Source organism: Babylonia areolata, chromosome 19 (genome assembly GCF_041734735.1).
Source record: "Babylonia areolata isolate BAREFJ2019XMU chromosome 19, ASM4173473v1, whole genome shotgun sequence".
NCBI classification, from domain to species: domain Eukaryota; kingdom Metazoa; phylum Mollusca; class Gastropoda; order Neogastropoda; family Buccinidae; genus Babylonia; species Babylonia areolata.
This window is the reverse complement of record NC_134894.1, coordinates 31,236,749-31,261,022: the sequence shown is the minus strand read 5'-3', so window position 1 is coordinate 31,261,022 and position 24,274 is coordinate 31,236,749. Positions and strand designations below refer to the sequence as shown.

General features: G+C 44.6%; 2 protein-coding genes and 1 long non-coding RNA gene across 3 annotated transcripts in view; 2 read left to right on the top strand and 1 right to left on the bottom strand.

Annotated features, from left to right (window-relative positions):
- LOC143293626 (cytochrome P450 20A1-like) overlaps nt 1-9,022 on the top strand; it is an 85,796-nt gene extending 76,774 nt beyond the window's left edge. The window contains exons 9-11 of the mRNA XM_076604712.1: nt 395-506; nt 1,239-1,303; nt 8,460-9,022. Of these exons, the coding sequence (XP_076460827.1) occupies nt 395-506; nt 1,239-1,303; nt 8,460-8,712 (430 nt within the window). The 3' untranslated portion in view covers nt 8,713-9,022. The remainder of the gene's footprint in view (nt 1-394; nt 507-1,238; nt 1,304-8,459) is intronic.
- Nucleotides 9,023-13,741: 4,719 nt separating this feature from the next.
- Nucleotides 13,742-15,909, bottom strand: LOC143293624 (uncharacterized). The gene is made up of 3 exons (XR_013056790.1): nt 15,414-15,909; nt 14,663-14,815; nt 13,742-14,054 (listed from the first exon to the last, which is right to left on the bottom strand). It is a non-coding gene; the product is annotated as an uncharacterized LOC143293624 (long non-coding RNA).
- Nucleotides 15,910-16,389: 480 nt separating this feature from the next.
- LOC143294144 (cytochrome P450 20A1-like) overlaps nt 16,390-24,274 on the top strand; it is a 26,651-nt gene continuing 18,766 nt past the window's right edge. The window contains exons 1-2 of the mRNA XM_076605575.1: nt 16,390-16,503; nt 18,746-18,795. Of these exons, the coding sequence (XP_076461690.1) occupies nt 16,420-16,503; nt 18,746-18,795 (134 nt within the window). The 5' untranslated portion in view covers nt 16,390-16,419. The remainder of the gene's footprint in view (nt 16,504-18,745; nt 18,796-24,274) is intronic.

The following is a 24,274-nucleotide window of genomic DNA, read 5'->3' as shown; positions in this document are numbered from 1 at the left end:
GTTGTTCAGTACTGATCATTACAAACTGCTGTTGCACGGTCTTTTGGAAGTAAGATGTTGTTATAATAGTTGACACCTTTGAATTATGTGTCTGTAATTTCATTCAGACAGGCCATGGTCAAATGACGAGACAATATAAATATAAAGACCACGTGCAGGTAGGACGTTCCAAACTCCGCATCCTTGCATCATCTGGTTTTCTTCTTTTTAAATAGAAGTTCCTTCATGAAAAATGTGTCATGTTATTGCAAGAAGACCTGAAGAATGTCCTTGTCCTCTCTTTAAGGTATGTTCACCGCATACACATATGCACTCTCAGATGCATAGTTGTACTCAATTATTTCATAGTTGATTTATTTGATCACTCAAGAGAAACACGACACTCTCCTCCCAGGTACCTGCGTCAGGTGTTGGACGAGACGTTGCGATGTTCTGTGGTGGCACCCTGGGCGGCCCGCTATTCTGATGAAGACATGCAGCTGGGAGGTCACAACATCTTTGCTGGGGTGAGTTTTGCTTTGTGTTGACTGATGAAGACATGGAGCAGTGAGGTCACAGTACTCCGTGATGCTATGGTGCTGCTTGGGTCTTGTCTGTTGATGAAGACGATGTGACAGATTTAAGCTCTTCAGTGTTCATTTTCAGTGGATTTTATTTTCTCGTGAGGGATTATTAACCCACGCCTTCTTGCACTCCTACACTTTCTCGCAGTTCGAGAGAAAGCGTGGGACTGTGAGAAATTGTTGGTGAACAGATATATCTGGTCTTTGCATTCAGACTATTCATAAGGACGGGTAGAAATGTCTTCCGGCAGATTCTGATCCTCTGGTGCTGAATGAGGTCTTCGGTTCTGAAGAGAAGAGACCTTTCAGAACCTTGTATACATTACAACCATTATCTTATTTTGAAAGCAAAGTATAGTTGAGATCATTTCCCCAATCTGTGTGAATTATGTCTGACAAATCGTTTCTTGATACTCACTGTCACTCAAATTCCCCTTTTCTTTGTTGAAACTGATACTGTTACGACTGTCATGGGAGTTTATCAAACTGTTGAACATTGTTTGTGGATTCCGTTCAGTTTTCCCTTTCTTTACATTTTTCTACATGCTGGTTTGCTGTGTTCATCAACCTCCATACAGCAAGGTAAAAGAAATTGAATTCCTTGTTCACCATTCGTGTGTGTGTGTGTGTGTGTGTGTGTGTGTGTGTGTGTGTGTGATATCTATGATGTTCCAGACCCCAGTGATCCATGCACTTGGTGTGGCCTTGATGGATGAGCACATCTGGCCAAACCCCACAGCGTGAGTGGTTATTGCCTACTGCTTTTGTTATTTATTTGTAATGGACAGACTTTCCAAAAACAGTAGACTGTAGAAATGCGACATATGTAGAGGAGGTGGTTGATCTTTTTGTGTGGACACAATGTCAAAACTATCTGAATGTGCACACATGTAGGTGTGTTGTTAATGTTGGACAATACTTCCCACCCATGTGTGAGTACTTGAAGTGGGTGTGCGGTCAGGTGTTCTGCATAAATGTCTGGCAGTTGGAATATTATTGTTGATGGTCATGCCATGTTCGTCACAAAGCCAGAGAAGCGGAAGAGGGTTATATTTTTTCTGTTCCTGTTCCTTGTTACCCAGTGACATCTCACCAAGACTGGAAATCACAACCCACCTGAGTGCTAAAGTCACCTAGTAATACATACATGTCTTCTTTGTGAACTGGTAAAAAGTTGCTGAGGTTCTGATGGAACAACTCCATCTGTTCAGAGGCATAGTTTATACAGTGTTAATCATTGTTATGAATCAGTGTCCTCGTTGAAATGTAGGAGTACGATCAGACTTTGTGCCGTTCAGTGGATTCAGTGTCTGTGCTCTTTTACGTATCTGTCGCCTTCTAATCTGCAGATGTGTAATAAATTTCTCTTTTAGGGATAATAACGTATTCCTTGATATTGTATCAGTAGCACATGGAATTGACGAACACACTCTGGTGACATTCAAAGGACATGACAGTGGCGAAGACACTCTGATGAGTCAGATGACATTTTCGATCCAGAGGTAGTCTCATCATCATCAGGTAGTCGTTGACACCTCTTGGCATGGCTTCCGGGTCCTTGGTGATGTTGATACACACGGCAGAGCCAACACCGGGTTTCCTGGCTTTGTCCCTGGCTTCCGCTTCAGAGATATCACCTGTTATCAGCAGACAGACATGTTTCTCTGAGAGCAGCAATACCAGTGTTGTACCTCTGGAATTTGTGTCCCTCAAGGACTGTCCACCACTCAGACATGTTGCAGTTCGTACTGGCCACGAGCGTCCAGACGTTCCAGGCTCCAAGACACAATATGTCATGTTTTTGCTTGCTCTTCTGATTTTTGACTGTGATTGCTGATTACGAGTTATTAAGAGTATGCTGTCAGGACTGCATCTTGGTCATCTTTTGAGATCCTCCACTCTCAGGGGTAAGCAGTGCTGTTCCTAAAGAGGGCTGCTCGTTACTTTGGCTGCTGAGCATTTTCCTTGCGTTTGGTGAGAAGAGATTGACTTTCCTGCTTTCACCACATCAAATCCACGACTTGCACTTCCTTGTGCCACCTGACAACTGTTGACATTGCCATCATCTCAGAATATCAAGAGGTAAAAATCATTAATAAAGAAGAAAAAAATTTTTTAACTGAAAGAGGATGGCGTCACTGAAACCTGACGGAAGAAGTAAGGAGACTGTAGATTGCTCGAGCATCAAGAACCCCCTCTCCATCCAGATGTAACCAGAAGAGATGTGGGGCATACCATACCATTCTGACCACGACAGAACTGTAGGAATAAGATAAGCCAGAAAGATGAAGTTCATCAGCAGACCTCATGGCCGCCATGATCCATTCCAGTTCTTCTGTTGAGATTCCTGATAACCTGTCCAAAGAAGTTTCGTCAACATCCTTCCTTTCCTGACTCTGTTCTGATCAATAGCACACCTGTTTCACTTTCTCCCTCTGTTCGCAGTCTTGGTGTAATCCTGGACCAGTCTCTTTCCTTCCAACAGCACATTTCGAATATCTGTAAAGTTGCCTATTTGGAACTGCGTAGAATCAGCTCTATCCGCCACTATCTCTCAACCGATGCAACCAAGACTGGTTCTCTCAAGATTGGATTACTGCAACTCTCTTTTGGCCGGCCTTCCCAAATACCTGTTAGACAGACTCCAACGAATTCAGAATAACGCTGCCAGACTCATTTGCAGAGCTTCTAAATTTGACCATGTTTCTCCTCTCCTTCAGTCTCTCCACTGGTTGCCTGTTTCTGATCGAATAGACTATAAGCTATCCACTCTGACCTTTTCTGCAGTCAACGGATCTGGCCCCAAGTATCTTTCTGAACTCATCCATATCTATACCCCGTCTCGCCAGCTCCGTTCTTCCTCTGATACTCGACTTCTCAGGATACCTCACGTCAGAAGTAAGACCTATGGACACAGATCGTTTTCTTTTCAATCGCCAAAGACGTGGAACAAGCTCCCTGATAACCTCCGTCATTCTGATTCCCTCGCATCTTTTAAATCTCGTCTCAAAACTCACCTTTTCCCTCAGCAATAAGTTCAATTGTGGCAGGTCCACAACTACATGCATGTATATGAATGTGTATTGTGTGTGCGTGTGTTTATGTAAGTTTGTGCCTGCCTATGTGTGCGTATGTGTTAGGGTAGCTGTTAGATACACATGTATGTTAAAATGTATGTATGCAGTGCGTGTGTGTGTGTGTGTGTGTGTGGTCACATTTTGGTGTGTGTATGTAACATAGATATAATGTTTTATGTTATCAAAAGCGTTTTTGTAAAGCACCTAGGGCAGATTTCTGGATAGTGTGCTATATAAGTATCCATTATTATTATTATTACAGGTCAGGTCAGGTCTGTACCTGCCACAGGTACCATGTAACCCTGTGCTACCTGTCACATGTGGGCAGATGGAGCTCGATAGCCTGGGAAGGCAGTCCATCTAAGACAAGGAAACGTCTGAAGTAAAACCCATGAAGTGCTAAGGAATGCAGGACAGTCTCGACATGCATTGACCCTGGGTCCATGGCCATGTCCTGACTTTCAGTAGCCGCGCCCCCGTGCCTCCGAGGAAGGTTTTTGAGCCAGAGGCTAGGACAAGGACAGTCTGATATAAAACCTACGACCTGAGGACCTCACTGTCACCGTCCCAGCTTGCTAGGCTATGGCAGATGAACCACGGGTGTAAAGGGTGGGGCCAGTACTGCGCACACTGCACTCCACCTAAAAATTCCATTGCGCAGGCTTGAAGGACACGTCCACGTCCGCGCCACCAACTATTCCAAGCCCTGTAGCGATGGGAAAGGGGCGAAAACGGCAGGTGGAAGATGTCACTGGAAGCCGCAGTTCCAATCCTGCATGCAGGCGGTTCAGGATATTGGTCGCCTGATTGTTGACCCGGAGGTGACAGCATCACTCGGCAGCACCCTGAACGACCAAGCAGCCTTTTCTAGGGACAGCACTGCTTGCTCCACACGGAGAGGGGCCTAGAAAAGGTGGTCCAAACAAATGCTCATCTCCATACCCCCCAGTTGGCTAACCGCGGTCAACGGGCATCTCCAAACGCGGTCGAACAACAATAGAGAAGAAAAGGCCGGCACCTGCCTCACAATTAGGTGCAAAAGGACTAAAGGTAGCATGCTGGAACATCCGAACCATGCGTGACTCTGCAGACAGCAACCACCCAGAAAGGCGTTCCGCTCTAGTCGCACACGAACTTCAGAGACTGAACATTGACATTGCTGCCGTCAGCGAAGTCCGCTTTGCAGGGGAAGGCAGCCTCCAGGAACACGGCGCTGGGTACACCCTCTACTGGTCAGGCAAGCCAGAGACCGAGAGACGCCTTTATGGCGTAGGCTTTATGGTCAGGAGCACCATTGCCTCCAAGCTTGAAAACCTGCCAACAGGACACTCAGACCGAATTATGTCCATGCGCCTCCCACTACGGAACAAACAGCATGCCACTCTGTTCAGCGTGTACGCTCCAACCCTCCAAGCGGACCCCACAGAAAAGGTCAAGTTTTACACTGATCTGCGCAACCTCGTTCAGAACACCCCTGCTGTCGACAAGGTCATCATCCTTGGCGACTTCAATGCCAGAGTTGGCCAAGATTCAGAAGCCTGGAAAGGAGTCCTTGGCAAGCATGGCGTTGGTAATTGCAACGACAATGGGCGCCTTCTTCTCGAGTTCTGTGCAGAGCAGCAGTTTACCATCACGAACACCATTTTCCAGCAGAAGGACAGCCTGAAGACAACGTGGATGCATCCTCGGTCCAAACATTGGCACCTCATTGATTACATCCTGATGCGCCAGAGAGACGTACGAGACGTCCTACACACCCGAGTGATGCCCAGCGCGGAGTGTCATACTGACCACCGCCTCGTCCGCAGCAAGCTCAGGCTCCACTTCAAGCCCAAACCAAAGAAAGGAGGAGCTCCTAGGAAGAAATTCCAGGTCGGCAACTTTCAGTCAGCTGAAGTGAAAGCTGAATTCCAGGCGAAGCTTCAGGACAAACTTGTAGACCCCAGTTGCCCCACAGACCCCTCTCCAGAATCACTATGGGCACAGCTGAAATCAGCCATCCTGCAGTCCTCTGAAGAAGTCCTAGGGTTCTCGTCGAAAAAGAACAAGGACTGGTTTGACGAAAACAACCAGGAGATCCAAGAATTGCTGGCGAAGAAGAGATCAGCCCACCAGGCTCACCTTGCACAACCGTCTTGTCCGGTGAAGAAAGCAACCTTCCGGCTCATATGCAGCAACCTCCAGCGCAAGCTTCGTGAGATTCAAAATGGGTGGTGGACCAACCTGGCAGAGAGGGCTCAGCTTTGTGCAGACACTGGTGACTACCGGGGCTTATACGAAGCCTTGAAGGCGGTGTACGGTCCCTCATACCAGGTCCAGAGTCCTTTGCGCAGCGCAGACGGCCAGGCGCTCTTCACAGACAAGATGTCGATCCTGAACAGGTGGTCGGAACACTTCCAGGCCCTCTTCAGCGCCAACCGCACGGTTCAAGACTCGGCAATTCTCCGCATCCCACAACAGCCAGTGAAAGTACAACTGGACGAGCTACCAACCCTAGAAGAGACTGTCAAGGCCATTGAACAGCTGAAATGTGGCAAGGCAGCAGGGGTTGACGGAATTCCGCCGGAGGCGTGGAAGAATGGAGGCCCAGCACTACACTCCAAACTCCACAACCTCTTTGTCTGCTGCTGGGAGCAAGGCAAACTACCACAGGACCTCCGTGACGCAGTCATCATCACCCTGTATAAAAACAAGGGAGAAAAGTCGGACTGCTCCAACTACAGGGGGATAACTCTGCTCTCCATCGCAGGCAAGATCCTCGCCAGAGTCCTCCTAAATCGGCTGGTGCCTACTATTGCCGAAGAACATCTCCCAGAGAGTCAGTGTGGCTTTAGAGCCAACAGAGGCACCACTGACATGGTCTTCGTTCTCAGACAGCTACAAGAAAAATGTCGGGAACAGAACAAAGGACTGTATGCGACATTCGTCGATCTCACGAAAGCTTTCGACACCGTGAGCAGAAAAGGTCTGTGGGAGATCATGAAACGTCTAGGATGCCCCCCAAAATTCCTCAGCATGGTCATCCAACTACATGAGGAACAACGTGGACAGGTCAGACACAGCAACGACCTTTCGGAGCCCTTCCCAATTGGAAATGGAGTGAAACAAGGTTGTGTCCTCGCGCCGACCCTCTTCACGATCTTCTTCAGCATGATGCTCCAACAGGCCACTGAAGATCTTGGCGACGACGACGGTATCTTCATCAGATACCGCACTGATGGCAGCCTATTCAACCTGAGGCGGCTACAGGCCCACACCAAGACACTGGAGCAACTCATCAGAGAGCTTCTGTTTGCCGACGATGCTGCCCTCGTCGCCCATACAGAAGCGGCCCTGCAGCGTATAACGTCCTGCTTCGCAGAGGCTGCGCAGCTCTTCGGCCTAGAAGTCAGTCTGAAAAAGACGGAAGTTCTCCACCAGCCTGCCCCACGGGAAGAATTCCACGCTCCTCACATCAACATCGGTGAGACAGAGCTGAAGTCGGTCCACCAGTTCAGCTACCTAGGCTGCACCATCTCGTCTGACGCCAAGATCGACAAGGAGATCGACAACAGACTTGCAAAGGCAAACAGCGCATTCGGCAGGCTGTACAAGAGAGTGTGGAACAACAAACACCTGAAGAAAGACACAAAGATCAGCGTGTACAGAGCTGTTGTACTGCCCACCCTGTTGTATGGCTCCGAAACCTGGGTCACCTACCGGCACCACATACGACTGCTTGATCGCTTCCACCAGCGCTGCCTTCGCACCATCCTCAGCATCCACTGGAGTGACTACATCACAAATGTCGAGGTCCTGGAGCAGGCAAAGACTATCAGCATCGAGGCAGTACTGCTAAAGACCCAGCTACGTTGGGCAGGGCACGTGTCCAGGATGGAAGACCACCGCCTGCCCAAGATCGCGCTGTATGGCGAACTGTCCACTGGCCACCGTGACAGAGGAGCACCCAAGAAGAGATACAAAGACTCCTTGAAGAAAGCTCTCGGTGCCTGTCACATTGACCATCGCCAGTGGTCCGCAGTAGCCGCTGATCGAGAGACCTGGCGACGCACCATCCACCAAGCTGTCTCCTCCTTCGAAAACAACCGCAGGGCCAGCCTTGAGGACAAACGCAGAAGGAGGAAGAACCACGACGCTGCAGCCGCGAACCCAGACCAGACTTTCCCTTGCAACCGCTGCGGCCGACTCTGCTTTTCCCGCATTGGCCTTGTCAGCCATGAGCGTGCCTGCATCAGACGTGGACAACGCCCTTCCTAGATCTTCGTCAGCGAAGCCAGGCCATGATGATTATTATTATTATTATTATTCACTCTGTTCATCTGCTCCTCTCCTGAGTTTTCCACAAGACAGCAGAGCTACGTTCCAGTAGACGGTGGTTTTAGTTTGTGGGCTTCAGGGCAAACCCACACTCCAGTGGGCGACTTGTACCACTCATCTGGAGACTTCTGAGTTCCCTGCAGAATAGCCTAAGGCCTAAAGTTACCAAGATGATGTGTTGTTGCTACATAGAGATGCCACTGTAGGGGACTTGCTGAGGTTCTGTTCTGGCCGGAAAGACTAATAATACAGCCGTCTTTTCACGGTGCAATTAACAGCAGTTCTAGTCAATGATGAGGCTGACACTAATGTACAAGAACGCATTAAACACATCACACAAAATATGTGGTCGCTAGTACCGTTTGTAATGATCGATAGTTATTAATATCAGTTATTACAATCAGTCTCTATAATTAATTAAAGAATTATTGTTATAATAACTAAATAAGAATGATTGTTACTATTTCTTTTGTCATTTTAAGCATTGAATGCTTGTCAACAGATTTGATCCCGATCGTTTTTCGGAAGAGAGAAGCAAAGGCAGACCAACACTGGCCTTTCCTCCATTTGGATTTGGGGGAGGCCGACAGTGTCCTGGCTATCGCTGGGCATATGTGATGGCTTCCATCATGATGGTCTCTGCACTGCAGAAGTTCCGGTTCATGCTGGTTCCTGGACAAGACGTCAAGCCGGTCTACGGTTTGGTCACTCGTCCAGAAGAGGAAATATGGATCAAAGTGGCCAAGAGGGCGTAACATCAGCATGTTGTGATTCCTAATGAATCAGTGTTTTCATTTTTCCTTTGTTATTTCTGAAGAACTGACTTAACATTCTGGAATAGAGGATTGGGGGCAGAAGATATTTGAAGACCCTTTCAAAAACACAATAATAGCCAGATGCTTTTAACAGTTCACTTTCATTATTAAGAAAAATAATTATGCGGAGGTTAAAATACAACATGGATAATTTCAAGTGTAAATGATTTGTGGTGAACGTCACTGGAAATAATTGAATATGTTGTGATCAGTAATAAAACCATATTTTTTCTTGTCTGGAAACATCGAAGTTGAGATTTTTTCTGATTTTGTTGTAGAATTGCAGCGAAGTTGTCAGCTCTACTTACACAGGTATGAAGAATATTTCTGTGTATGGTGGGTGTGGGGAAGAGTGACAAAGGATGATTGTGACAGCACAGTGGAGGTTTGTCTGTTTGTCATAGTAGAAAATGAAAAACTGTTGAGTCTTTTAATTCTTAATACTGCATTTATATTCAGTGTTTCATTCAGTATCCATGGAAGACATGGTAGAGCGCAAGAACAGATTCTATACTGTACTTTACTTCCACCATTTCTTATATATTACACATGTAAATAAATCCATATTTATTTCTAAAGAAGTGCAAGCGTAATTTTAACATCTCCTTGTCATCAGCAAAAGAATGGTTCCACTCCAATGAAGACAACTATACTTTTCCAAGTTTGTCATTGTATTATGGCATAAAAATACTTTGAGCATCCTCAAACATCATTGCAGCTTCGTTTGTCCGAATGATGTAACACCTTTCCGCTCCAAACAGTTTCTTCCTATGAAATATATTTGTTATTCTCCTACTGTTTTTTTTTTCTCTTCTGCAAACAAATGTAACTGTGGCGAGATGTCTAAAGCATAAAGCTGCCAACACTGACTACTTTGACAACAGAGTATAATCAGACAGCAAGAAATGCGTGATCTAAATTATGCACTTGTGGGCAATACACATGCTGCAATTGACACGCAGTTGAGTAGTGTGATAGGCAATAAACACACTGCGACTGACATGCAGTTGAATAATGTTATGGGCAATAAACATACTGCAATTGACATGCAGTTGAGCAATGTGAGTGGGCAATAAACATACTGCAATTGACATGCATTTCGCCAATGTGAGTGGGCAATAAACACACTGCAATTGACATGCAGTTGAGCAATGTGTTGTCTAAATTGGTACAAGTAGTCACGCAGTTGAGTGCTTTGTGAGTGATTTATTTTCCTTTATCATACATAATACCCACTGTTCTGACTAAGTTCTGTGGCTGAAGAGGTTTCAAGGTTGGCTCAAATAAATCATCTGATTTCACACTGGCTGAGTTTTGGATCCTGGGGAGAATTGACTGTTTTGCTGCCTTACACAAGAGACAAATCATTTGATGCACATGCATACATGTACATATATATTCTTAAAAAAAATCTTAAGAGAGTAGGAAAACACATGAATGTATAACACTTTAAACAAGACTAAGATAATGAGCGTGAGCAAACTACTGAGTATTCCAGCTCCCCTCTGACAACACTTTCTTATTCTGGAAAGAAAATCAAACACCTTCGCCTAACATTTTTTAACACAATAACGTTACACACACACACACACACACACACACACTGTCGATTCCATAAAAAATGGAAGATTGAGCATATGCATGCATTTGTGCACTCCATGTACACTTGCCCTAAAACAAAAATCACACACACACACACACACACACAGAGTCGCACCAGCTGTCATGACGACACACACGTATCGACGCACACACATAGCCTACTGTCACACTCCCAAAGTCTAAAGGAATACAAGATATCTATGCTGATTCGATCTTTCATCAGGCTCTAACCCACTTCTCGCTCAACCCCAATCTGCTCTCCTTGTCATGTAATGTGACCAAAACGTGTTTTTGCACAGAAACTGATTTTGTGAGAATAGAGATGAAATGTCGAATAGATATCTCGGATTCCTAGACACTTAGGCATCTTCACTCCTCCACCTGTGTGTGAAAGGGTGGGGGGTGGACAGAGGAGGAGAACGTGCATGAAGGGATGCAGTCCGATATCGCACAGTGCTTTCAGCTTTACGAAATGCACAGAGACTGACAAACACAGAGAGAGAGCAAAGAGAGAGAGAGCAAAAGAAAGAGGATACTATCAGGGAGAAGAGTGAAGGGGTGGTGGAGGGAGGAAGGTATTGGAAGGTGGGAGGGGGAAAGTAGGTTGGAAGGGGTCAGTGTCCTTTTGTGCTGGTGACACTTTACACCTGGCATACTGCACACTGAAATAGAAAAGACCTGATCTGGGCTGTTGAGAAAGGTTTTGATTGAGGCAGTTTTATCAGGTGTGTGTGTGTGTGTGTGTGTGTGCACGTGCTCACGTGTATTCGTTCATCTGTGCATGTGTAAGTGTGTGAACATTATGACTTTGTAGGTAAAACCTCCAAAAGTCACTAGTTTCTACATAGTGTATGGCCATTCTACCACATGATGTAGACAAACGTGTTTTGCCAGAAAGTGTGTGCTATTTGTGTTGCCATAACCCACTGGATGTTAACGGGGTATGCGCGATCTTAAACATGAGAAATAAAATGTCCACATGTGTACAAGTGGACACATAGTGGATTAAGTGAGGTATGGACAAGTGTTGACCTGGGAGGCTGGACAGAAGAACGTGTGCCTTGAATCCACCAGACGCCGCCAGGACTGGAACCACCAGAATCATGGGCCCATTGGATGGACATCCAACTTTGTAACCCTTCTACTTTTGTACACTTCGAGCCTGAACTGATGGACACATTATTACATTATCTGTTGAACATGTTCCGTCATTTCGATCTAGACAACAATAAACGATTACAATAACTATTGCACAACTTGAAAGCATTGCTGCTTAGTGCTTCTCACATTCTTGAATGTAGGTATAGAGATTTAGGTAAACAACTCCTTTCTGGAAGCTGCTAGGAAGTGCTAAGCAATTGAAGTGTTGTCTTTTTCCTCACAATGAGATACAGGTACTGGACTTGTTTCTTGGTTATTATCAAACAGCGTCGCCTAACCCAGATTTCCATTGATTCTGTTTACGGTAATGGATATGTATGCAGTTGTAGCTTTTGTCTTCAATCTTTAAAAGCTGTCTCACTAACTGACGAAACCTGACGAACAGATGCAATAGGCAGAGGTGTCAAAACTCCGATTTCGTAAATGATCTTCGCAGAAGGTAAACTTCACAGCAGGTGTGGACAGATTTGCCACTCACTGGTGGCTACATGTGGACTCCTTTGCTTGTGTCAGGTGCTGAGTTCAAACTCTGTTACAAACGATTGCCGTTTTGTCCTTGATCTTTGGTTTTAAGTCTCAAGGAAAAGGAAACCACATGATACCGTTTCCACATGATTACTCTATACCTCTAATAATCTGACTAGTAAGTTGAAAGGTCCAGGTATTATTGTCAAGGTCCTCCAAATCTGAGACTTCACGAAAGACTTTTGTGCAAAGGTCAAGAGTAAACAGCAAATACGGGTAGCATACAGGCTTAGTGAACTGACTTATAAAAGGTACATTGTGACTGCCTGGATGAGTGATGAACAGACAGCAGGAGACAACTAGGTTAGTGTTAACTAATTTGTTTTTCAATATTTACTTTCAAAACTGACCAACAAACATAGTGACATATCATTTTCACGCCATTTATATCTGCTTAATTTATACAACCCCAAATCATACTGAATAACTAAGGAGATGATAGGTAGTCTGAAAAATACATGTATGCATATATGAATATTCCTTCTGTAGCTGAGAAAGAAAGAAAATTGAGACGAATTAGTTTGCCCTGTAGTTCTCTATTCTAATGTGAAATGACAGCATACATCACATCTGTGGCTGGCTCTGTGTCTATTTTGCATGTTAAACAATTATCTCCTTACTCAGTCTTACATTTATTAGTTCAGTGTTTGCATGTATGGCTGGTCTGCGTTCTCTGCACAAATATACTGCAGAATTTGTGCAGCAAAACGTTACACCATTACCACTGCTCTGAAATATTTCATGGGTGACAGATCAAACATTTCCTCCCTCTTACACATGAACACCCGAAATGAACTTGTCAACCTTGACAGGAAAAATAAGTAACTGATATCATTTCTCATCTGACATATTATTTGAAATAACTGATTGACATCGTTTCTCGTCTGACAAATTATTTGAAATTAAGATCCAAGTCATCGCAACAGATCTGACATGTATGGGTATCTGTGTTGCATAAACAGGAGAAAAATACATGTGGCTTAGATGTTGTTTTAATATGTGACCCTCCACCACGAAAGGAGTCGCTTTGCACCAGAGGTCGATTTTTAGTTATTGGTATATCATAAATCTGCAATAAATGAGCTTTACAGAAAAAAAAAAGTTTGTAAATCGGACAATTCTGTGAAAAGTTATTGTGATTTTAAGTTCTAAAGTCGCGAAAGTAACAACTGAGAAATCAAGGCTGAAAAGTTTTGGAACATGTTCATAGCAACCACATATTTCAAAGCAAGATATGTTCATGAAATTTGGCACACACATACTTAGTGGCAATATCCACAATTGCACACAGTTTGAAAGAAAAATATTAAGTGTACTTGATTTTATTCAAATAAGAATTTTCTTTTTTTTTTTTGGAAAGAATTGCGACTGAGGTGTAAGTATACTTAATTTTTAATCAGCTCAACATGACTAAAATCTTCCAGTTTTAAGATTAGTTTTGTTGTGGTGTTGTTTGTGTTTCAATTACATTGAGACTTTTGCATTGTATAGTATATGCACTAAAATTTTATGCCAGATTAAAGGGAAAAAATGCTAAATCATGATGCTGAATCATGTAATTGTTGTAATTCAATGTGGTCACTGATTACTGTGCTTGTGATATTACCACAATCCATGCAACAAGCACAAGAAAATAACAAAAAAGATCCACACAACAAAACTGCTCACACAAAAGGTACAAGTTCACGTGCGTTTTATCCCAGCATAGCATCAAATGAAATACACTTCATATTCCAATTGAACACTTCAAACACTTCATCTGCAAAGAAAACCTACTTGCCAAAACCCATACTTCACACAATAAAGACACACAACATCAGCAGTCAAACACTCAATCTGCTAAAAAAAATGTGCAGATATGTGGCACAGGTAATCAATTCTTGTGGTACAAAGTAATAGTCGTCAGGGTGGATGGTGTTGATGTTGAACCTTCTTCCTTCACTCTTTTTTCTCCACCAGTGGTATCAGTATGTTCCAAAAATGCATGGTTTATCCTGAAACAGTTTGTTATGTAATACTTCTTACTCTTTTTATTTTCTTTGTTTTGAATTATTTTCTGTATGTCCTGAAGTGTATTCATTAATGCTAATAATGTTAGATTAAATAACAACAGTAATTTCAGTTTTGTATATCTACATCACAGCTTTCATTCTTTACACAGGACTTTACAAAATATTTTACTGTTATGTATTTTATCAGAAAATAAAAAATAATACACTTTCTGTATATATATAGTATGTATGTACGTATATATGTGTTATATATATATATATATTATATATATATATAAAGCAGTTTACTGATAATAAAAGTATGAAATAATGATTATTAATGCTGTATCACTATGAGTATCAGTGTGCATGTGCATGACATGCTGCAATGCATTAAGTTACTTTATATTGCAGCAATTTACTTTATGCATGGTGGCATGTCAAGCACATGCACACTGATATCATTTATGTAAATGTCTATTCAAAACTTTACAATTCCATACATTTATATCTATACAAAGTTTGTAAAAAAAACAACTAACTTTGCACACTTAATGGTAAATTTATACTATAAATCAAAGTACATTAACAATTTACCACAAATCACTCACTCATAGATAGGAGTTTACCAGCAGACAATTCTTTAGTTGACAGTGTAGTTAATGTGGTGGTGTTGCCTCTCCTCCTAATGACATGACTTGCCAGCAGTGATCTCAGAACTGGTGAACAGGCAGGCAGATAAAGTACCATCATATGTTTCAGGGCTGAAAAAGAAATTAACAATTAGGAATACTGTTAGTATTTACTGTTGACGCCAACTCTATATCTATTTACCTCAAAACAACGCACACACAGACAGAGAAACACACAGAGAAACACACACACACACACACACACACACACACACACTAACCTGACAAACATTCACAAAAAATATCCATTGAAGCAAATTCTGTGAAACTGAAAACTGTTCATAATGTCATGCCCTTGTACCTCCCCATGCTCAGTTACATGGAATGGTTAAACTGTGAAGGGGCCATTGTGTGTGTGTGTGTGTGTGTGTGTGTGTGTGTGTGTGTGTGTGTGTGTGTGTGTGTGTGTGACATATTGTGTGTGTGTGTGTGTGTGTGTGTGTGTGATTTTCTTTTAATTTACACTCTGCTAATTTCTCCAGATTCACTTTATTATTCTTTTAATCATTTTTATTCCACATGTCAAACTGTGAATTTCAGTACCAATGTAGAGACAATAAATCAGTCTTGAGTCAATCATTGTTACAAAAACAAAACAAACTATTATCAATTGATTATACCATCATTACATTTCAATATTTGTCAATGTGGGTAAAACCTGAATGCTTACCTTCAGACACTTGAGCTATATCCAGTCCCTAGTCACTTTGCTTGCATTTTCCTTGTGTCAATAATTATTGTGAGATCCAAACACAATTCTCTCACTTCAGTGTAGCATGTCAGTTTCACTCGTTTCCATGTCAGTTACACAACTGATGGCACCTGGCGCATGTTGATTTCGACAATTACAGGCGAAGGCTTCCAACCTGTCTGTATGTAGTGCAAATGTTGATTCGTCATCTACATCAAAATTAATAGTAATTATTGTTGATGAAAGCTGAACGACAATCCTCCGTCGTCTGCTTTCGAAATCAGCGTTGCCTTCGTATTCACTGAGATCTATTTCAAGACCATCGGCCTAGTTGGATTGGTCAGTTCCATCAATGAAGTACTAGGTTAGACACTCACAAATGTCGTCTGCTTCACTTAATGGCAAAATGTGTGCAACGCAAGTGTATCTCGTCAGGAAATTGCCAAATCTCTCCTGAGATGCGTGCTTCCGTACACTGCGACCATGTTTATTAAAGCTAGCGTGCTGAATGGCTGGTTTCGTCACGTGGTCTCTCTCGGCCAATGACAGAGGGGGTTTTCCTTCATAGTGACGCATTGTTTACGTAGTGTATCCTTATTTTGAATGCGTCGATTGGCTTCGATCGGTCGATTCCAAGATATTAGGGAGGGCAAGCTTGTCAAAGTTGATCGATTTTGCGACGTCATAGGCGATCAGAATGATGGATTAGGTATTTCAAGCACAATTTTAAGGCAAAAGAAGACAGAATTATGCCTTGATACTTCAATATGAGATAAAAGAAATCCTAAAGTTTACTATGAAGTCAAAATCTGAAAATCGACAACCTGACCCCCACCCGCCTAAAATCGCCGCTGGCGGCAAAGTTGGTCAGGTGCAAAGCGACTCATTCCGTGACGGAGGGTCACATATATCCAGGTCATCAACCTACATTATCAAACGCTGGGGCAGGGGGGTTTGTACTGGCATCTGTGCAGCAGACAGCAACATGGGCTGGCTGGTAGTTGCTGTGGGCGTCAGCATAGTCCTCGTTTTCTTGTCGCTAGTGTCTCGGATCCTCCAGCTGTTTAACGTGAGTATTCGACATTCAGTCACAGCTCATGCACTGCACTCACCGTAATTAGGTTGTGCTTTTTGACTCACTTGTTATAACCTGGTGTTAAGTTGTCTCTCTCTCTCTCTCTCTCTCTCTCTCTCTCTCTCTCTCTGTGTGTGTGTGTGTGTGTGTGTGTGTGTGTGTGGTTAACTTTAACATTGCCATTTTCAATGGAAATACTTTGTCTGCCAATACCAAATTTGGCTTAAACATAGTAGGAAAAAAATCTTCACAGTCATATCAATAACAGGTTGTCAGTCTCCCGAATTAAGCCGTATTTCCGAATCATTAACGGTTTATTTCGTTGAGTATACGTTATGAAATCCAAAAATTCTATAAAAAACAAACAAAAACAACTGCTTCCCACTGAGTTAGGCCTACTAGAAGGTAGGTTGTGATCGAAGACGATCTCGTTTTTCTTCTTTACAATTAAAAGGAAAGAAATACAAATTCTGGACAGAACACATTCAGTGATACAACACCATTGACGCGTTTGCTGTATATAAATATTATAAAATGGGCAATTTTGATTGGTACGTCAGTGCATATCTAGAGTTCTATCATGTGTTGCAGTGAGCCTTAAGCGATGGCAACGTCTCATTTTCCACCGGAATAAAAGAATAATCTAGATATGATAAAACACACAAGAAAGATGATTTAAACGGCGTTATTTCGTCCACTACAACCACATCTATTTGTCGCACAAAGAAGAAAACGTCAGTTTTAGTTTAGGTCTATTATAAGTATCTATAAAATTCAGTCAAATGACGTCAAATGCTCCGCAGCAGTGGGAATTAGTCTGCTTGCTTCCGAACTGAACATTCAGGGTTCGATCCAGCAGGCAGGTGTTTGTTTTGTTTCAGTTTTACTTGTTTTGTGTGTGTGTGTGTGTGTGTGTGTGTGTGTGTGTGTGTGATTCTATTTTCTTCCAAGCTTATTTTATATTTTAAATACAGAGCTTTTTTCAAAGATTTTTTAAATCTTTTTTTTCTCCTCATGATTCCTTTACTGGATAAAGTGTGAAGTGTAAGTGAGTCTTGAATGCTTTGCCTCTTGTACTTGATATACTATCAAAACTTTTTTTCCTTGCTGTCCCATTAGCAGCACTGTTTCAGTTGTATTACCCCCACACCGCTCATCCTGAGTCATGCCTCATCTGATTCATCACATGCAGTTTGCTTCCTGCTACGCCAAGCTAATGACAGTAACTGCTTTATCGCATCGCAGACTAGCATAAGTGTCGATGTATATTCCTGTTGGAATGAGCAGAGAGCAAGACGAATAAGTTATATGTGAAGGAGAAGGGGCGAAGAGGAGGCTGAATATTCTCCCTCTCTCTCTCCCTCCCTCTCTCTGAATGTGTGTGTGAGGTCGTGCACGCATTTCTGTCTTGTTCATGCACACATATACACACACGCACGCACACACACACAAATGCACACACACACACACACACACACACACACACACACACACACACACACACACACACACACACACACACAAACACACACACATATCGGTTAACCGTGACATTATCTCCAGCAAGTTTTCAACAGGTTTTATGGCACTGCTGATAAGAGTAACCGTTCGCCAGGCCATTGACATAGAAAACTTGTTCAGCAACCTTTTGCCTGGCCATTGACATAGAAAACTTTTTTACAGCAAGATGGAAATGGGAGCAGAGAGAAAAAGAACACACACACGCACATGCACCCACACACACACACACACACACGCACATGCACCCATACACGCCCACACTCACACACATATACACACACACACATACACACATGCGTGCGCTCGTGCATACACACACATACATGCACACTCACGCATGCATATACGCGCACACACACACACACACACACACACACACATGCGAGCGCACGCACACATACACACACAATGCATACCACACACACACACACACACACACACACACACACACACACACAGAGGCATCAACAAGGTGTGACTTCTTCTCTCCTTCTTGGCGTTCACAGTTACACCATCAGTCCAGTTCTATGAACGACATTGTTTTCACCTGCTCTTTGTTACTGCCACATAGTAACCTGAGTGGAGTGTTAACAGGCCACACATATCTTGTCTTGCCTGTTTACACAGGGGGCAGTTTTGGAGAAAAGATGTGACAAAACCACTTCAGTGGTGTTTGAAACAATTAGAAGTAATGACTCAACTGTGTGTGTTTCAGAATGGAACTCCCAGGTCCACTGTGCCTGGTATGGAGCCATCTGATAATCAGTGAGTTTCTGTGTGTGTATAACTGTCCAGCTGCCTGCCTGCCTGCATATATGTATGTATGTCTGCCTGCCTGAGGAACGTGTCAGTGAACAGAGAATTATGTAGTCCACCATGAAGTGTTTGATATCCACTTCCACGGACAGGGATCCCGGTAAGCATTCATGATTTCTAGTTTTATATATAGGTCAGATAGATATATCTGCTACTGATAACCTGGATCCCAGTACTACCTGTCACAGGGTCGAATTTGCTGGCGACTAAACCAGCACCCCCATCAGTACTCTCAGGAGGATGGTGAGGAGGGTGGCTAGACACCCTAGGGGAAATAAATGACCCATCAAAGTGCGCTAGCTCTGGAGAGCTACCTGCGGCCACCTAGGTAAGGGAGTAAACCCTGACAGAAAATCTTAAGGCGGTTGGATGGCAAACTTTGTCACTATCCGGCAGCTCCTGCGGCTGCGTTGGCACCAAAACGTAACAGCCTTGCTGTTCCTTTGGATCTGTCAGCGAGGTGGAGAGGGGGGACAAGCTGCATGGGCAACAGCCTGTCAGCCATACTGCATTGCCCAGGCTTATATCCGTCCATCCATCCACAAACACCTTGCACCTTGGACCTACAACCTGGAGAGGACACTCCAGCTTCGCTACTAGCACTAGCGTCAGAACAACACATGAAGCAACAGTTACCGGTTATAAGTTAGCGCTCAATTGGCATAGAGCCGACGCCAGGGGTTGCTTTTGACTGTGGGAGGGACCCTCGCGTCCCACTGGACAGCTACCGCCCGCCCAAGCTGGGCAGCCCCCAGTCAATTAGGTGCTGGCCCGCCACGACCTGCCTTCTTCTGTGGGTGTATGAAGATTAGGAGAATATCTGACAAGCAGGCCGTTAATTTCCGCACCAGGCAAAAAGAAAACTTCAAGAAACTGATCAACAATGAAACTGGCCTGTTGGAATGTCCAAACAATGATGCCTGGGCTCTCACAAGATCTGCAAGACATCAGTGATGCCAGAAATATGGCCGTCATAAACAGCGAGCTGAAGAGACTAAATGTGGACATTACCACTCTGCAGGAAACATGGCTGGCTGACTCAGGAACACTAAAGGAGAGGGGCTACACCTTCTGGCAAGGAAAGAGCTCTCATGCCCCAAAGAGAGTACGAAGTAGTCTTTGCAGTCAGGAACAGCCTGCTGAACATGATCGAACCAGGCAGTGGCGGTTCAGAACGATTGTTGACTCTCAACACCTCCGAAGGCTATGTCACTCTCGTCAGCGCATATGCTCCAACACTGCCCACCTCTCCAGACGCCAAGGATGAGTTCTACGAAAATCTCGCATGAACCATAAGGAACATCCCCAGGACAGAACAACTTGTTCTCCTCGGCGACTTCAATGCCAGAGTGGGTGCAGACAACGATTCGTGGCCGTCCTGTCTCGGTTCCTTTGGAGTGGGGAAAATGAATGAGAATGGACAGCGACTACTTGAGTTTTGCACCTGCAATGAAGTGTGCATCACCAACTCCTTCTTCAAGACGATGCCCCAACACAAAGTCTCCTGGAGGCACCCGTGCTCAAAACATTGGCACCAACTGGATCTGATCCTAGTAAGACGAGCTGCCATCAAAAGCTTTCTCCACACTCGCTCTTACCACAGCACAGACTGCGACATGGACCACTCTCTGGTATGCTGCAAGATCAGACTGCAACCAAAGAAGTTCCACTGCTCAAAGAAACAAGGGAACTCTCGCATTGACGTCAGCAAGATGTCTTAGCCAGACCTTGTAGGTCAGTTCGCAGAGGCATTTGAGAGAGAATTCGATGCATTGCAGCCCAGAGACTCTGCCACAGAAAGATGGGAAATGCTACAAGACACCATGCACCACATTGCTATGGCCACCTTTGGGAAGAAAACCGCGAAGTCCCACGACTGGTTTGAGGCCAAATCATCAGAGATGACTCCCAGTATTAAGGCCAAGTGCACTGTACTCACTGAGTACAAACAGTCACGCAGTGAGAAGAACCTGCAAATCCTCAGGGCTGCCAGTAGTAAGGTTCAGCTTAATGCCAGGCGATGTGCAAATGAGTACTGGACAGAGCTCAGCAAAGAGATAAAGAATGCTGCTGAAAGAGGCAATATCCATGGGATGTATGATGGCATCAAGAAGGTACTGTGACCAACGCAGAGCAAGACTGCCCATCTCAAATCCTCCACTGGGGAAGTAATCAACTATTCTAGCCAGCAGATGGAGAGATGGGCGGAATACTACTCCGACCTCTACTCCACAGAAAACATGGTCTCCAACTCAGCCCTTGATGCCATCAGGTGCATGCCGGTCATGGAAGAACAAGAGTCAACTGAGGACGAACTCAGCAAGGCCATTAACAGCCTGACATCAGGCAAGGCACCTGGCAGCAATGGAATTCCCCCAGACCTCATTAAACACTGCAAGACTACTCTTCTGCATCCTCTGCACACAGTCCTCTGTCAGTGCTGGAATGAGGGAGCTGTACACCTGTACAAAAACAAGGGTGAAAGGAGTGACTGCAATAACTACAGAGGCGTCTTACTTCTCAGCATTGTAGGCAAAGTCTACGCTCGGGTCCTCCTAATTCACCTGCAGAAACTGGCCGAACGCGTTTACCCGGAATCACAGTGCGGTTTCTGAGCAGAGAGATCCATGGTAGACATGATCTTCTCCCTTCGCCAAATCCAGGAGAAGTGCAGAGAGCAGAGGATGCCCCTGTATGTCGCATTCATTGACCTCACCAAGACCTTTAATAATAATAATAATAATAATAATGGTATTTATATAGCGCTGAATCTTGTGCAGAGACAAATTAAAGCGCTTTCGCACCAGTCATTCACACGCATGCATAACTCTAAAACTGTAGAAACTAAAAGACAAGGTAGGGCAGGCAAGGTAGGCTATTTTGGGAAGAGGTGGGTTTTAAGGCCAGACTTGAAAGAGCTGAGTGTGGAGACTTGACGAAGTGAAAAAGGAAGTTCATTCCAATCACAAGGTCCAGAGACAGAGAAAGAACGGCGGCCAACAGTCGAGTGTTTGAATCTGGGTATGCGTAAACAGAGTGGATCCGAAGTCGATCGTAGTGAGGGAGATGGAGTGTAGAGGTGAAGGCAGCCGCAGAGATAGGAAGGGGCAGTTTTGTGAATGCATCAATAACATAGAGTGCTGATCTTGTACTTTATTCGGTGTGAGACAGGGAGCCAGTGGAGATGTTGCAAAAGAGGAGTGATGTGCTCAGATCTTTTCTTTCTGAAGACGAGTCGGGCAGTAGAGTTTTGTATGCACTGAAGGGACTGAATGGATGAAGCAGGCAAACCAGACAATAGAGTTACAGTAGTCAAGGCAAGAGAGAATGAGAGAAACGACAAGTCTAGATTTTGCGTCAGTGGACAGATATTTCCGGACGGCACTGATGCGCCGCAGTTGACAGTAGCAGGACTGACATGTCTGACTGATGAATTTTGCATGGACAGTGTATTGTCAAAGACAATACCGAGGTTCCTGACTGACGTGGAAAGAGGGATGGCTGTACTGCCAAGTTTGATTGTGTCAATTGTGATGGAAGACAGTTTTTGTTTAGTTCCTATGATCATTGCTTCAGTTTTGTCCGCGTACAATTGTAACTTATTTTGAGTCATCCAGTTTTGAATGTCCAGGAAGCAGTTGGATGTTTCGTGCAAGAGCGACAACAATTTTTCAGGGGTATCACTCTTCTGGAGTTAAGTGTCATCAGCATAAGAATGATGACTGATATTATGGTGGTTGATAATTTCAGCGAGAGGAGCAGTGTACAGTGTAAAGAGCACTGGGCCTAAAACAGATCCCTGTGGGACTCCATGTTCGATTTTAATGGGTTCAGATTGGAAATGATCAACAATGATAGACTGGAATCGATCAGTGAGATAAGATTTGAACCAGTTTAGAACAGTGCCGTTGATACCAAATGCAAAATGAAGACGGGAAAGAAGGATTGAATGGTCTGTCGTGTCAAAGGCGGCTGACAAGTCGAGAAGAGTGAGAAGGGAATTTTTTCCTGGGTCGGACGCTATCAGTAGATTGTTCAGAATGTGGAGGAGAGTGGTTTCGGTGCTTTGACCTAGTCAGCAGAGACGGCCTTTTCAGGGCTCTTCGAAAGATCGGCTGCCCCCCAAAACTGCACAGCTTGATTGAGTCCTTCCACTCCAAAGTGAAAGGATGGTGCAGTTTAATGGTAACCTCTCCAAGCCCTTCGACGTACGCTGCGGTGTCAAACAAGGCTGTGTCCTCGCCCCCATCCTATTGGGAATCTTCTTTGCTCTTCTCCTGAGGCATGCGTTCAGCACAGCACAAGAAGGGATCTACCTGCAGACCAGATCAGATGGCAGGCTCTTCAATCTCACCCACCTCAGAGCAAGGACAAAAGTCCATGAAGCCCTCATCAGAGACATGATCTTTGCCGACGATGCCGCAGTTGTGACCCACACCCAGCGGGACTTTCAGTCACTAATGGACCGCTTCTCCAAGGCCTGCAAAGATTTCGGTCTGACCATCAGTCTCAAGAAGACAAATGTCATAGGCCAAGACACGCCATCTCCACCAGCCATCACCATTGATGACTACGAGCTTGAAGCCATCCATCAATTCACTTACCTTGGGTCCACCATCACCGACAACCTCTCCCTTGACACCGAGATCGACAAGAGGATCGGGAAGGCAGCCACAATGCTAGCCCGCCTCACACAAAGAGTGTGGACAAATCCCAAGCTGACCACGAAGACAAAGATGGCTGTATACAACGCCTGCGTCCTCAGCACCTTGCTGTATGGCTGTGAGGCGTGGACCACACATGCTCGTCAGGAGAAAAGGCTCAATACCTTCCACCTGAGAAGCCTACGGCGCATACTCAGCATCTCCTGGCAAGACAAGGTGACAAACACCTGACTCGCGCTGGCCTCCCAACCATGTATACCACGCTGAGACAGCGTCGGCTGCGCTGGCTGGGCCACGTTCGCCGCATGGAAGATGGCCGCCTCTCAAAAGACATCCTTTATGGAGAGCTCACCACAGGGCAGAGAATCATCAGCCGCCCACAGCTGAGATACAAAGACGTTTGCAAAAGTGACATGAAGGCGCTTGAGATCGACACTGAGTCCTGGGAGGACCTTGCAGATGACCGCAACAGATGGAGAAGTACTCTCAAGAATCAGCTATGGATTGGTGGGGACAAACTGTCAGCTGCTGCAGTAGAAAAGCAAGCTCGCAGAAAAGGGATGGCAGCCGACAGACCAGCATCAGCTTACACATGTGACCGCTGTGACAGAGACGGTCTCTCTCGCATCGGTCTCTACAGTCACAGGCGATGCTGCTTGGTCCAAGCACACAGCCCAATTGGACATTAGGTCAGATATAATCTATCCATGGGCAGCCATATTTGTATGGAGTCAATTCCAGTGCAGTCCTTGCATTGTGTTTTT